The 12,833-nt window shown below is 50.4% G+C and overlaps 5 protein-coding genes across 5 annotated transcripts; 3 read left to right on the forward strand and 2 right to left on the reverse strand.

Annotated features, from left to right (window-relative positions):
• Window positions 1-2,824: 2,824 nt before the first annotated feature.
• samB (MYND-type zinc finger protein MUB1) lies at window positions 2,825-4,684 on the forward strand (the record flags this gene model as incomplete). The annotated part of the gene is made up of 1 exon (XM_057175852.1): window positions 2,825-4,684. The coding sequence occupies one exon, from the start codon at window positions 2,825-2,827 to the stop codon at window positions 4,682-4,684; it is 1,860 nt and encodes a 619-aa protein (XP_057032899.1).
• A 696-nt stretch (window positions 4,685-5,380) lies between these two features.
• On the reverse strand, window positions 5,381-6,784 carry N7457_004808 (uncharacterized protein; the record flags this gene model as incomplete). Its single annotated transcript, XM_057175853.1, has 4 exons — window positions 5,381-5,998; window positions 6,075-6,431; window positions 6,503-6,562; window positions 6,614-6,784. The coding sequence occupies 4 exons, from the start codon at window positions 6,782-6,784 to the stop codon at window positions 5,381-5,383; spliced, it is 1,206 nt and encodes a 401-aa protein (XP_057032900.1).
• An 850-nt stretch (window positions 6,785-7,634) lies between these two features.
• Window positions 7,635-10,195, forward strand: N7457_004809 (MKT1 family protein; the record flags this gene model as incomplete). Its single annotated transcript, XM_057175854.1, has 6 exons — window positions 7,635-7,641; window positions 7,707-8,287; window positions 8,348-9,277; window positions 9,331-9,809; window positions 9,862-10,054; window positions 10,106-10,195. 6 exons carry the CDS (start codon window positions 7,635-7,637, stop codon window positions 10,193-10,195), a joined length of 2,280 nt encoding a protein of 759 aa, XP_057032901.1.
• Window positions 10,196-10,623: 428 nt separating this feature from the next.
• Window positions 10,624-11,784, forward strand: N7457_004810 (protein disulfide isomerase family protein; the record flags this gene model as incomplete). The annotated part of the gene is made up of 2 exons (XM_057175855.1): window positions 10,624-11,146; window positions 11,210-11,784. 2 exons carry the CDS (start codon window positions 10,624-10,626, stop codon window positions 11,782-11,784), a joined length of 1,098 nt encoding a protein of 365 aa, XP_057032902.1.
• Window positions 11,785-12,347: 563 nt separating this feature from the next.
• Window positions 12,348-12,758, reverse strand: N7457_004811 (heat shock factor-binding 1 family protein; the record flags this gene model as incomplete). Its single annotated transcript, XM_057175856.1, has 3 exons — window positions 12,348-12,433; window positions 12,523-12,622; window positions 12,681-12,758. 3 exons carry the CDS (start codon window positions 12,756-12,758, stop codon window positions 12,348-12,350), a joined length of 264 nt encoding a protein of 87 aa, XP_057032903.1.
• Window positions 12,759-12,833: the final 75 nt, after the last annotated feature.

Consider the following 12,833-nt stretch of genomic DNA (forward strand, 5'->3'; position numbering starts at 1 on the left):
ACTATGGGGCTCTGCCGACGACCAGATCTAGGCCCGCCTATCCGAGTCACATCCTACAAGGCCGTCGACTTCTGGCCGTGTCTGCCTCCTCGGTGAGCGTATGTCCATGTCAATATTACGTGCCTTATGCATTGCCATAGATCTGCTCTCGAGAGATTGGCATCAGTCTGGTTACTCAAGTGGCAGATGATCGGAAGTCGATGTGTGACGGGTGCGTAGATGCTTCCTAGGGCCCGTTCTTGGTGCTAGTAGGCTGTATGTACATAATCAATTCATTTTTCGGATGACTTACACAGACATCTACCGGTGGCCTGATGCAGAAACGCCTCAGTGGTTTTACTCGTCAGACATGGCATAAGGAATTTACATATCTACGGATGCGGAAAGATATGCCATAACATGTGCCAAAAGTCCCAGGGGAGTGAAAGAGACGAAAAAATTTGTACAGATCTGTCCTCGACGATCAAGACTGCGTTTCGCATAGCCGGTTGTTGTCAAGATATGATAGACGATGTTTAATAACAGTTGCGCTTTGATACCCAAGTCTACCGTATTTATGAAGTAGAAAAGGGGCCACCTGAGATGGGCGAAATGCCCCTTTCAAATACATTGAGACAATCAAAACAAATATGATATACGTATGTACGGAGGACCTACTCCGTACTTTCCCTGGACTAGCCAGAACTAATAACTTTATCGCATACTCCGTACTCCGTGTCATAGCTTAGCACGTCCCAATACCCCGAGGGAGGTCGCAAGATCAAGGGCTTCGCCCATGATCCAACGGACGTTAATTAATACAACAACGTACTCCGTGTTCAAGATCGTAATGTACACACACGCCATGCCGACAATGGATCAAGAAGTAGCCGTTGAAATAAATGAACATCCGATCCTAAGATATATCATAGGGCCTGTTACGGATATTCGATAGCCGTTGGAACCGAACTAGCCTGGCGGGGGACCTCGGTGTGAGGCTGGGCGTGACGATCTTGAATAAGGGATCTATCATAACTTCCTAGGCTGATATACCCGCTATTGTCCGCTAGTTTTTCCCATAGTTCTGCTCGCCAGATGAAACGAACAACTTGAAACCCTAAAACCCCTCCTGGAGTCGCCAACAGGCGTGTATGGCTTTATGGCTTCCAGTCGGCAGATGGCAGATGTTCTAATATTAGTACCTCGTCTGTGCGCCACGCTCTTGCAAGCGCGTGTGAACCCTGTCGAGATGTGATGGAGGCCCTTGGGGGCCAATGCTATTTGCTGTGCGGGGGTGTGTTTGGTTGCTCAGCAAACCGCTGACAACTGTCTGTTGCTAAGTTTAACTTCCTCGAAATAAACTACCCTGTCCAAGGCTGATCAAACGGCGCCTGGAAACAGCCCATGGGTTAGAGAATGGACAAGTGATGCGGGATATTGGACTCCACTCGCAATGTTAGGTGTAGCCACTAGGGGTCGGGGGGTCCAGGCTAGACGGAACATTTTCGAATTTGATACTGTTTCACGGGCTGTTACTTTTGAACCCATTTGACTGTGTCAAAGTGTCCATGTATGTTGGGTCAATAGTGACGGGGAGGTTTATATAGTACGCTTCGAAAAACAATATGTATAACAAACCGCATTCACATACGGATACATGAGCATTCCCATTGTAAAGTACGTTCTTTGATCTCGGGACCGGGTCCTTTAACATGTTGGCGTCGATAAATTTTGGATGTAACACAACTCATCTTAGGCGTTGATCCATCACACTCCTTATGAGGCATCTGGGGACAATAACCGCACGGCATGCCCCCCTCAGTGGGGAATTTGGTCTGAGCTTCTTCCAGTCTGGACAAAGGGCCGAAGCTATTCAAATAGTTCGTCAGAATCATTGGTGGATTCCAATGATGGTCATTGCTTAAGATCTACAGCCTCCGCTTGTGGTGCGGTCCGTCATCATCAAGCAGGCGACATAATTTGGTGAGTTTGGCAAGGATCGTCTGGAAGAGAACATAAATCTCATCTGCCAGGAATCAAGGACGAACCGATCCTGTGACAAGGAGAGACCATTATGGGATGTGAAGGGGATATGTAATTTTCATCTTTGTCCAAGGGTGGCAAGTCCCTCGGTAGGTACCCAATGTGACCGGAGAGGGGATGACTCGGAGATCGAGCACACGGAAAGATTGAGACGAGCAAGACAACTCAGGTGGAATAACATTTGGCGATAAAAAAATAGCCCCAGAATATTCAATTCACTCGATCTGTACAAGTCCAAGGGCAAGACAAATGAAAAAGGTAATTGGCAGGGTGGCGCAAAATACTTGTCGGGTACAGCGTAACCCCGATATTGTAATATTAAGGAGGCACCTGACGCTCTCCGCTTTTGCCTTCGCAAAAGCCTTGAAACCTCTTCCTCGCTCCCCCTCCATCGACATCCCCATCTAGCATCGATATATTTTCATCTACCGTCCCATATCTTGCATTTGGTCCCTCTTTTTCTTTTCTGTTTCTCCAACGGCGCTTTGGTTCAGCCTCTGACTCTGAGCCAATCTGCCCTTCGCCCCTTCTGGTCTATTGGGAGTCATCGAATTCCATCCCCGATCGATTCCCATACTTCTTCCTTCGCCTGATGTTGGATTGATTAGCAGTGCGAGTTCCTGGTTCATCATAGTGGGCATCATCCTATCTCGTTAGGGGGCTATATTCCACTCCGAATACCGTCAAGGTCCTCACCTTTTTGCATCCCATCCATTCCTGAATGGTACCCTGCATCGCTCCATCTTACAACATCTAATCTCTCGTTTTCTGTCCGATACCCATCTGCACTCATTCATTCATCATGCGGGAAGTCAACTTTAGTATTCCCAATGTGAACAAGGCCTCGGTCAATATTACCACCACCCTCTATGATCGTCGGGCTCTTGATTGCACATCAACCCTACCACTCATCAATTCTCTCAACCATCTTGCATATCTTACAACATCGTCTGCTCGGATTCGAGACATCCTCACGGTCGATGGCGGCATCGAGCGACTGGTATGCATCCTCAAAGAAGGCCGGAGCAAGGATTTAATGGAAATGTGGAAATGGAGCCTTGCTTTCCAGTGCGTTGTCAATATTGGTGTGCGAGGCTCCGAAGCTGTGCGGACCAGAGTGGTGGAGGCCGACATGGTTCCCGTCATTGCCACTATTCTGAACAATTACATCAAAGTGGTGGACAAAGTGCGATCGCGCAATGATCCAGATTCCGAGAAGCATGCATCTTCTAAGCAATTAAAGCCTAGCAGCAACCGGGATATCTCCACACGTTCTACACCCATGGATGCAGACACCCAGACCGAGTCACATCCTCAGGCCGAGTCACATATTTCGCGTCGACAAGCTCCTCCTCCGAGTATCGAAATCCCCCGACCCTTTTACCAGGAAACCCAGCCCACCGACTCTGATGCCATGGATGTCACATCTCCTCCTCGTGTACCTATGACATCGCCCCCTGAACGCAGTACTTTTGGCCAGGAAGCCCACAATCACCGACTCAACGATGGGCGATTCCCACGTGCTAGTAATCGTATTCGATCGATGCAACCTCTTGCGACAGCCGTACCCTCCATGGACACCACAGATGGATTTGGATTACGTCCTGTGCGTGACACCGAGCGTCTTCCTAGCATGCTTCCCGGCTTGCAAACCGGCCTCGTCTCACAACCTGACTCTCCAACTACCCCAAGTGGCCCTCTCCACTCACAACCTCGCAGCCTTCCCCAAACTATCGCTGCCCGACAACGTCCTTCAATCCGCCAGCAGCCATCGGCGTCTGGCGAATCAGATGATGCCAATGGCGAAGATTCGACTATGGGAGAGGATAGTGCCATGGGACAGCCCGCCGAAGCCATTGTTGGTCTCCCGAATCGGATGGAACTTGACAATGTCGAGGAGCGGGAAACAACGATGCTCGACAATGTCTCCACCGCGCATGACCTGACTGTCACTGATCCCTCCGAGGAGGGCGGGCCAGAAGTTGAGACTTTCAACATCACACATCGATCGACTGTGGATGGTAGCATCATCAATAACGGCAACACACAGGCTAACGGCGGACTGGGTCTTTCTCCTACACAAGCCACCAACAATCCTAATTCCCCTACTCTCGCCCCTAGCCCTTACGCCTTATATTCCCGTGATCGAAATGCTCCTGCAGCCCAAGGCGTGTTGACCACTATGCCTCGTGATGAGGATGTCCTGATGTCCCTCCAGCTTTTGGCATATGTCTCCAAGTACTGCAACCTCAGAGCTTATTTCCAGTCATCTCACCTTGTTCCCAAGTTAAAAATCGACCGCGAACTTCACCTCTTGGATGACAATGCCGAATCCTCTTCGCCAATCGAAATGTGTGAGGAGGAAGATGAGTACTTGCTCCCTGATGATGTCAATATCTTCCCCCTGGTGGAGAAATTCACCGTTCGACACCACTCCAAGGACATGCAGTACTGGGCGTGCGTGGTCATGAGAAATCTCTGCCGCAAAGATGAGGCTAGAGGTGGCATCCGCCAGTGCGCCTATTACCAGTGTGGCAAGTGGGAGGAGTTCCAGCGGCAGTTTGCCAAGTGTAGGCGTTGCCGTCGCACCAAATACTGCAGCAAAGATTGCCAAAAATCCGCGTGGGTGTACCACCGGCACTGGTGCCATACGACCCCTTGATACGACCCGATAACCCCAGAGGAGCTTCATTTTTGATTTCTGTGCATACAGGCTCGCATAGCGTCATATCCGTCTCGCATCTCATTCCGTTCTGCTTCAAGGTTCCCCTTGCACATGGCATTTCAAACTCTGGCGGCGTTTCCATTTCGACCCGAAGATACCTTTTACATGTCCTGATTTTTCGATACCTTTTCTCGCACAGCTTGCGTTCATTTGGTTCATTGACGTCGGGCTCTCATTTCCGATCCCTTTTTTTTTGCTCATTACTCATATCCACATTTGACCATTCATCATGACTGTATATCTCATTCTCACCCCCTCACCAGGGGCACAATTCCCTTTTGCCTTTGTTGTTGGGATCCATTGCGATTTGTTTTCTGTTCTCATAGCTAATTGTGCCGTTACGAGTTTCCTATGTCCGTAGATGGGCAGCATACCCGACAATTCAGGCCGTTGACCATCTAAACCATTACATTCTGGTGCACATCCCATCTATGATCTTGATTCTATGTCCGGAGGACTTGTTGCTTTCTTTTATTTATGTTTGCACTTTGCCACAGCGGCACAGGCGTTGATAATTTATTCCCAATCTCATGAGCCCTTCTTTCACATTGATTCAATATCTCGTAGACCATAGATGTAATCCATACCTTGAAAGTTTTCCCATCCCTCTGCCTCCCTGCTCCCACATTCTCCTTACTCCTTCGTATACGCATACGTAGCCTCTAGCCTCGACATAAGATGCTCATGTGCCGTCAAGGGTCTCTTCCCAGGCTCCAAATTCCCAGCTCCACCCCCAAACCCAACCCTCTCATCACTAGGAATACCTCCCGTCCGCTCCCGGTGCGCGGCAACAACTCCACTAGGAACAGGCACCAGCTCCGTGTTATCAATCGGATGACAGAAATAAACCAGCGTGTACCGATCCTGCGGGTTAGGACTCTGCTGCTCGGCAAGCGGGAACACCACCCGGTGCACAGTCGACTTAAGCAGCCCATCCGTCCAATAACTCAGCAAATCGCCGATATTCACCAGAATCGGCGGAAACGGATACGTCTCGCCGCTGCCAGGCACAATGGGCACAGGCGCCCAGCTACCCTCCGGCGTCAGGATCTCCAGCCCTGGTTGGCCGGGCCGCTGGAAGAGCAGCGTTATGCTACCGTAGTCTGAGTGCGCGCCGGCCCGCACGTCCTTGTCGTGCTTGTAGTCTGCCGTCTTCGGGGAGAAGATCGAGGGGTAGAATAAGTACCGCAGGATACTGCCTGTTGGGCCCTTGCTTGGGTCATGGCATGTTGTGAAGAAGTCTTCTTGGATCTGGGGTTGGTTGGTATATATGGTTTTGTATAGATGGTGTATATATAAAAATCAGGATGGGAGCGGGGATACGTACGTCTAGACCTAGGGCTAGCAAGGTCAGGATTCGGCTGCAGGTTTTATTGCAGAGTTTGGCGAAGTCGTTGATTTCGGCTTCGTGGGGGCTTAGTGATGGTGGTAGAGGCTGTTGGGCTTTGCCATCCTTGAAGTCGCCGAAGTTCATGGCTCTGGTTGGACGGTTAGCTGTTGGTCTGGGGTATTTACTCAGGGTGTAGATATGTTGTTTCATACTCTTTGAAATCTCCGGTCTATGTGTGATATTCGATGTTAGTCCTGGTGCTGTATACTTAGCGAATCGGGAAGGAAGGCCATGACTTGCCCGCTGGTGTTCGGGGTCGAGAGTTTCTGTATGCATCCCAGACCAGCCACGGTTCTATAGATGTCACAGTTAGATGAGATGCTCTCATTCGTTGTTGGTTTTCTGGGGGTTCTCTTGTCACACACATTCTGCTGGATTTGGCATGTCTGTTTCTCCTCCTGAGGAGATGCAAAGAACTTCTTGGACTGTAGTGACGGTCAGATGTTGTGCATGTTCTACCAATAGGACAGACCTACCAATCCGAATGCATGGTCTACATCGTTCACCGTGAAGTCGGCGCCTTTGCTGTTGACGTACAAAAAACCATACTTGGCAGCGGCATCCAGCATGGCTTTCCCCACCGCGGGGTCATGCGGATTGGAGATGTCAATGACGGGAAGCTCGATTGGAACAGTGGTATCTGCCATTCTGAAGGGTAGTCAACGTATAGTGTATATCGTATATCGTCGGGAGAAGTCAGGGTTAGTAGTGGCTATATAGTTCCGACTGTGACAAACGCTTATATCGGGCATCGGTGGTTGAGCCTATCGCGTATCTCCAATATCCCGATTATCAAATTGGATCCAGCCAATCCCCTCAAAGCCGGATCCATATGGTCCTCTGGGTCATTTCCGAGCTCAGGCGATCTCCGACTGAATTTAGGGGAGCCCGATGTGTTATCCCCGCCTATGTTGTACACCATATATACGCTTCCGCTGAATTGGTCAAGTATGCACGATATCTTGTCTATGAAGAGCGTACCTATATTTCTGAATGCAATTTCTGTGTGAAGATTTACCCCATAGGCACTCTGTACTCCATACCCAGGGGCATACTATATTGCACTGTGGATTTGTGGGACTATGCTATGTTTCTATTTAGAGAAACACCCCATTGGGGATGACTTCATGATAATCGGGATATATTTGTAGAGAGTAGGTAGGTAGGAAATGGAGCTTGCGCAGAAGCTGAACAATCAGTGAATGCAACATCCGTTCACCAACATGAGCTGCCAGACGTTGGAATTTGGAAGTAAACAAGGATGTGATGAGTTGCCAGGCAAAAAACGAAAGACCCAACTCCAACTCCGCCTTCCCCCCTCGTGATCTGGCCCTCCCTCATTCCAACCCCAACAATCCCAGCTCCCATCCATCGTATCCTTACCACAGAGCTTTTGATCTGCTCTTCCAACCTTTGATATAACCTCTCGTTTCACTCTTCGGGCATTGATGCCCGGCGTTGCCGTGCTCTCAGCCCGTGACAGATAGCTCTAGAGCCATGCCGAGTACGCAACTATCGTGAGCTCCGCAATTCTGCAATCGCATCTAACTTTTTTCTTTATCTGACTAGTCCGTCCTCTTGATGAATGGGCCGTTGGCCGTACCCAGTCCCTACCCCTCTCCGCATTGAAGGGCGCCGTTGTCGGCATCGATGCATCGCACTACATCAACCAACACCTGGTGAATCAGTCAACCCGAGAGGCGCTTCTAGGCGCACTAGGCGGATTCCCGTTCGCCTTGCGGGCCAACATCGAAAAGGAGCTGCAGGTTTTCAAGAGCCTCGGAGTTGCGTGCATCTTCGTCTTTAATGGTTTGGAATTCGGCAAGAAAGAACAGCGCGCCCAACCGCCCGCAGCGTCGCGCTCCTTCGAACAAGCGTGGGACCTTTACGATCAGCAGCAGGCCGACCAGGTAGTTGATGCCTTCAGCAGTGCTGGTATGCTCTCCTATTACCCTTCTTTTCACCCATCCCTGGTGACGGACCCGTCGGGCTTTCAATACCTCTATTGGACCCAAGGATATAAAGCTCCCGCTGACACTACGGAACCCTCAGGCACCCCGCCCCCGGAGACCCTTTTCAAGTTCCTGCAGCGGATCTTGACCCAGAATGGAATCGAGTTCATGGTAGCGCCATACAGCGCCGTGGCCCAGGTGAGGCTGCCCAATGTGGCATTGCCGGGTTGACAAATGCTAATTGACCACTCTGGACAGCTTTCTTACCTTGCCCGTGGTACCAATCCTGTCGTCGATGCTGTTTTTGCCCCCTCCGAAGCTCTCTTGTTTGACTTGGACAAGCTGGTCACCCGTATCGACACCGAACCCGCGCAATTTTTCTGGATCACGAGACAAACCTGCCAGGAGGAGTTGGGACGCCTTACAAATGAACAATTCGTCGACTTCTGCTTGCTACTGGGCTCTCCATTCCTGCGCCCTTTCCCACTCTTTGAGAACCCTGCTTACCCCATCAAAGGCCCCACCATTCGTGATGCGCTGCCGATGTTCAATATAGCTGGGCGCAATGCCCTGGCGTTGTGCGCCCAATTCGAGGAGGATCGCCGTATGCAGGAGCTTCAGTACACAGACCTGTACAAGCGTGCGTTTATGATCGTGAAGCACCATGTCTATATTGACGTGGATGGTCGCGTCGGTCCCATGGATTCAGAGAACACCTCATCAGACATGCATGAGCTGATCGGACAGCGTCTACCGGAGGAGCTGTACTTCTATATCTCTAAGGGTATCATCGGCGCCGATGTACCCAACTTCCTTACAACGGGCGAGGTTCGTATATCGCTACCGCTGGGCACCGAAGACACCGAGATTTACCGCCAGCTCGTGGGTGATATCTTGACGCCTATCCGTACTCAGTCGATCTGCCTGTTAGCAAACTCCCTTCATCGGTTCTACCAAACCAAGGTGATTCAGATTCGCCCGTGGTTCGAGGAGACATCGGATCGGCCGATCAACCTCAAGGGTATCCCGTCAGTTAAGGAAACTATCCAGCGTTGGAGGATCCACGGAGGAGAACTGCCTGAGGGTATCAAGAAACTTCAAACGCCTCGCGGGTCTTTCAAGTTTGCCGTTCAGAGCTTAAGCGATCCTGAATTTGCGTCCAAGTCGTTTGCTAATAAAGAGACACCTGTAAGTTTAATTATGTGTTTGAAATTGTGTTCGATAGCTAACAGCCTTGGAAGGTTCTTTCGTCACAAGAGGATATCTTATCTAATGTTATGTGGCGATTCCTGCAACTGCGTGGATACGTTGACGACAAGCACAAGCTCACTTCATGGGGCCAGTGCTTGGTGCAGGCATTGTCAGCCGTCGATCCTGTAGAAAACCTCGAGGAGTCGGTTTTCATTGCCATAGAGATGGTTCGCCTGGGTCTCCTCAACACCAAGCCCTGGTTCTCACATGTTTCTGGCGGCCCCATGAGAGGATCGGAGGATGACAAGGCCTTTAATATGCTCATCTCGCGCCTTGCATGTGTCGGCAAGCTGCAGCACAAGAGCATTGGATATTCCGGCCCTCTGAGCCGTCAACTTCTTTGCTACCGCTCCTTGATCTCTGAGGTGCGCTCTGCACTGAGGAATCTGATCGAAGTGGTCCTGGCTGGTCTACTGCTCAGTGGAGATGCTGATCGGAACCGTAACGACTGGACTGAAATGGCTATCAAGTATGTTTCTTACGTGCTATCTATGCTGATTCTTTCTAACCCATCTTCTTAGGCTTCCGTTTATTGACGACAACGATTGTGGACTTGGAATTGCGGTACGGACTTATCTCGACGACCTTCCCTTGCAGGCAAACCCGACGTCCCCCGAGGCTCGTTCGGATGTGAAGGCGAAGGGCAAGGAATGGTTCCAGCACAGCGAGAGCTTCACTGGAAATTTGGATTTGGCATTCAAGCTGTGGGATGCGGTTAGTACTGCCTGGACTGAAGGATTGATCAAAAGCTAATTTTCAATAAAGGTCTACGCAGGTACGCAGGGTGCGGGCAAGGAGTTTAAGGAAGCGAAGTTCTGGGATGATGCAAACAAATGGCTGGCAGAGAGACGATGATATGGGCAAGCTTTGCCAATGACACCAATCACCGCGGGGATTCTGGGTTAACAAGCGCAACAGCTTGCAATTGAGGTTCAAATCAACAGCTCCAATCTTGCTCTAGGAGATGCGATGCCGGTGGAATTCTCCAGTGTATTACTAACTACCGAGATAGCAAGGGAGAGATATAAAAAAACCAAGAAAAAACACAAGAATTCGGATACTACCCAAGAGCAAAATAAGAAGTATCGTATTATCGGCCGATGTATTGTAGATGTCAACAATGGAGATGTGATCTGCGTGGAGCTGTGGAGGCACCAAGTGGCCTCTTCGGCTTTGTTTGTCATCGTCTCCCCGAGCCCTGGAGCTTTAACTCCGTCATCCACCCGGTTTCTTTGTGACCTTATTACCTCTCCCTTCTTATCACACCTAAATTCATATACAAAATGGCACGCTTGAGCTTCCTGCTCGTCGGTGCCCTTTCAGCCCTCAGCGGCTTCGCCACCGCAAGCTCCGCAGTGAAAGACCTACTCCCCACCAACTTCGACGAGGTCGTTCTGAAGTCTGGCAAGCCCGCGCTGGTCGAATTCTTTGCTCCCTGGTGCGGCCACTGCAAGACCCTTGCCCCTATCTACGAGGAGCTTGCCCAGACCTTCGCCTTCGCCGAAGACAAGGTCACCATCGCCAAGGTTGATGCCGACGAGAACCGCTCGCTGGGCAAGCGCTTCGGCATCCAGGGTTTCCCCACAGTCAAATGGTTCGATGGAAAGAGCGATAAGCCCGAGGAATACAAGGGTGGCCGTGATCTCGAGAGCTTGTCCGCCTTCATCACCGAGAAGACCGGCGTCAAGCCCCGTGGCGCGCAGAAGGAGCCCAGCAAGGTGGAGATGCTGAACGATGCTACTTTCAAGACTGTCATTGGTGGCGATAAGGATGTCCTGGTCGCTTTCACTGCGCCGTGGTGTGGACGTGAGTTTATTCCCTAATTGCTATTTTCTGGTATTGTTTTTACTAACCGTCCCGTTCCTTTAGACTGTAAGACCCTCGCCCCTGTCTGGGAGACCCTCGCCAATGACTTCGCTCTTGAGTCCGGTGTTGTTATTGCTAAGGTTGATGCTGAAGCTGAGAATGCCCGTTCCTTGGCCAAGGCCCAGGGCGTTACCGGATACCCTACCATCAAGTTCTTCCCCAAGGGCTCGACCGAGCCCGAGGCTTACGCCGGCGCCCGCTCTGAGGAGGCCTTCGTCAAGTTCGTTAATGAGAAGGCCGGTACACACCGTGCCGTCGGTGGCGGTCTTGATGACACTGCCGGCACCATCGCCGCATTGGACGAGATTGTTGCTGAGAATGTCGCAGCAAGCAAGTTCGAGGACCTTGTCGCTGAGGTCAAGAAGGCTGCTCAGGGTCTGCAGGACAAGTACGCTGAGTACTATGTCAAGGCTGCCGAGAAGCTGAGCAAGAACCAGGGCTACGCTGCTAAGGAGCTCACCCGTCTCCAGAAGATCCTGGCTAAGGGTGGCTCTGCTCCCGAGAAGCTGGATGATATCCTTTCTCGCAGCAACATTCTCCGTAAATTCATTACCAAGGAGAAGCACGATGAGCTTTAAATGCTTGTTCATGATGTTTCTGGATGTTTTGTTTTGTTCTTTCCTGGGATTCTTTTGGTTTGGTCACTGTGACTCTGGGTTGAGCACTGCGACTACTGTAGACCATGAACTCGATGGAAATGTATTGAATCTGTCTACGAAAAGAATAGCTTGATGCTATACACTGTATGAATTGAGATTTTGAGCAGCTATCCGGATGCTCGTTGCGTTTTCAGATGCGTCTTAGCGGATATACGAACTAGATCCACGTTGAATATGAAAACATGGTTCCTGTGTACGAGTATCACTCGTTTGATTGTAGGGTATCTTTGAAATCGTAAAGCATAGCCATCAACATCAACAGACCAGTGTGCTCATACTGCACGGCTGTTGAGTGGACACCGGCAGAAAGCCGCACGCAATAAATATGTGGTAGGCTATTGAAACATATGTTCAGAAGAGCTGAATAGCCCAAAGAATGCAGCGCTTATTTGATTGCTCTCCCACCAAAAACGCCATGCGATAAAGACAATAATGTGTAGATAAGCAGAGACAGAGTCGCAGTATGGGGTAGACGTTCATGGTTAATTTGGCGGGGTTGAAGCGGTAGCACTCCCAGATGCAGAGAGAGATGCCTCTAACTCATCGAGACGTTTGGTCATTTCATCCACTGGGCACGAAGACAAGTTAGTCTGGGGTTGCAGGTATGAAAGGTGACGTATATTGATGATGGTGGAATGGATTGAGGTAGAGACGCACGTTTGCCAAACATCTCCGTAGAGACATTCTCAAATTTACTTTGGAGTTCATTGAGCAAATCGTCCACGGCTGCGGTGAGCTGGCCTTGGGCGTCGGAGTTCTGGGGGGGTTATTTAGTTAGCAAGACAGACAAGCTGGGTTCGGAGGGTAGCGTGTACCGGCGTCGATAGGAGAGACTCGCCCTCTGGCGGGGGAGTGAGCTTGTCTGGAGAAGAAGGCATGGAATCGTCGGCCATTGTGAGACTATGCAATTGCTGTACAAACTATCTGGAGGAACTACGGAGTAGAGACGAGGTATGGCGATATGTACA

This window comes from Penicillium paradoxum (genome assembly GCF_028828445.1).
Source record: "Penicillium paradoxum strain IBT 22861 chromosome Unknown utg000004l_segment0_segment0, whole genome shotgun sequence".
Taxonomy (NCBI): Eukaryota; Fungi; Ascomycota; class Eurotiomycetes; order Eurotiales; family Aspergillaceae; genus Penicillium; species Penicillium paradoxum.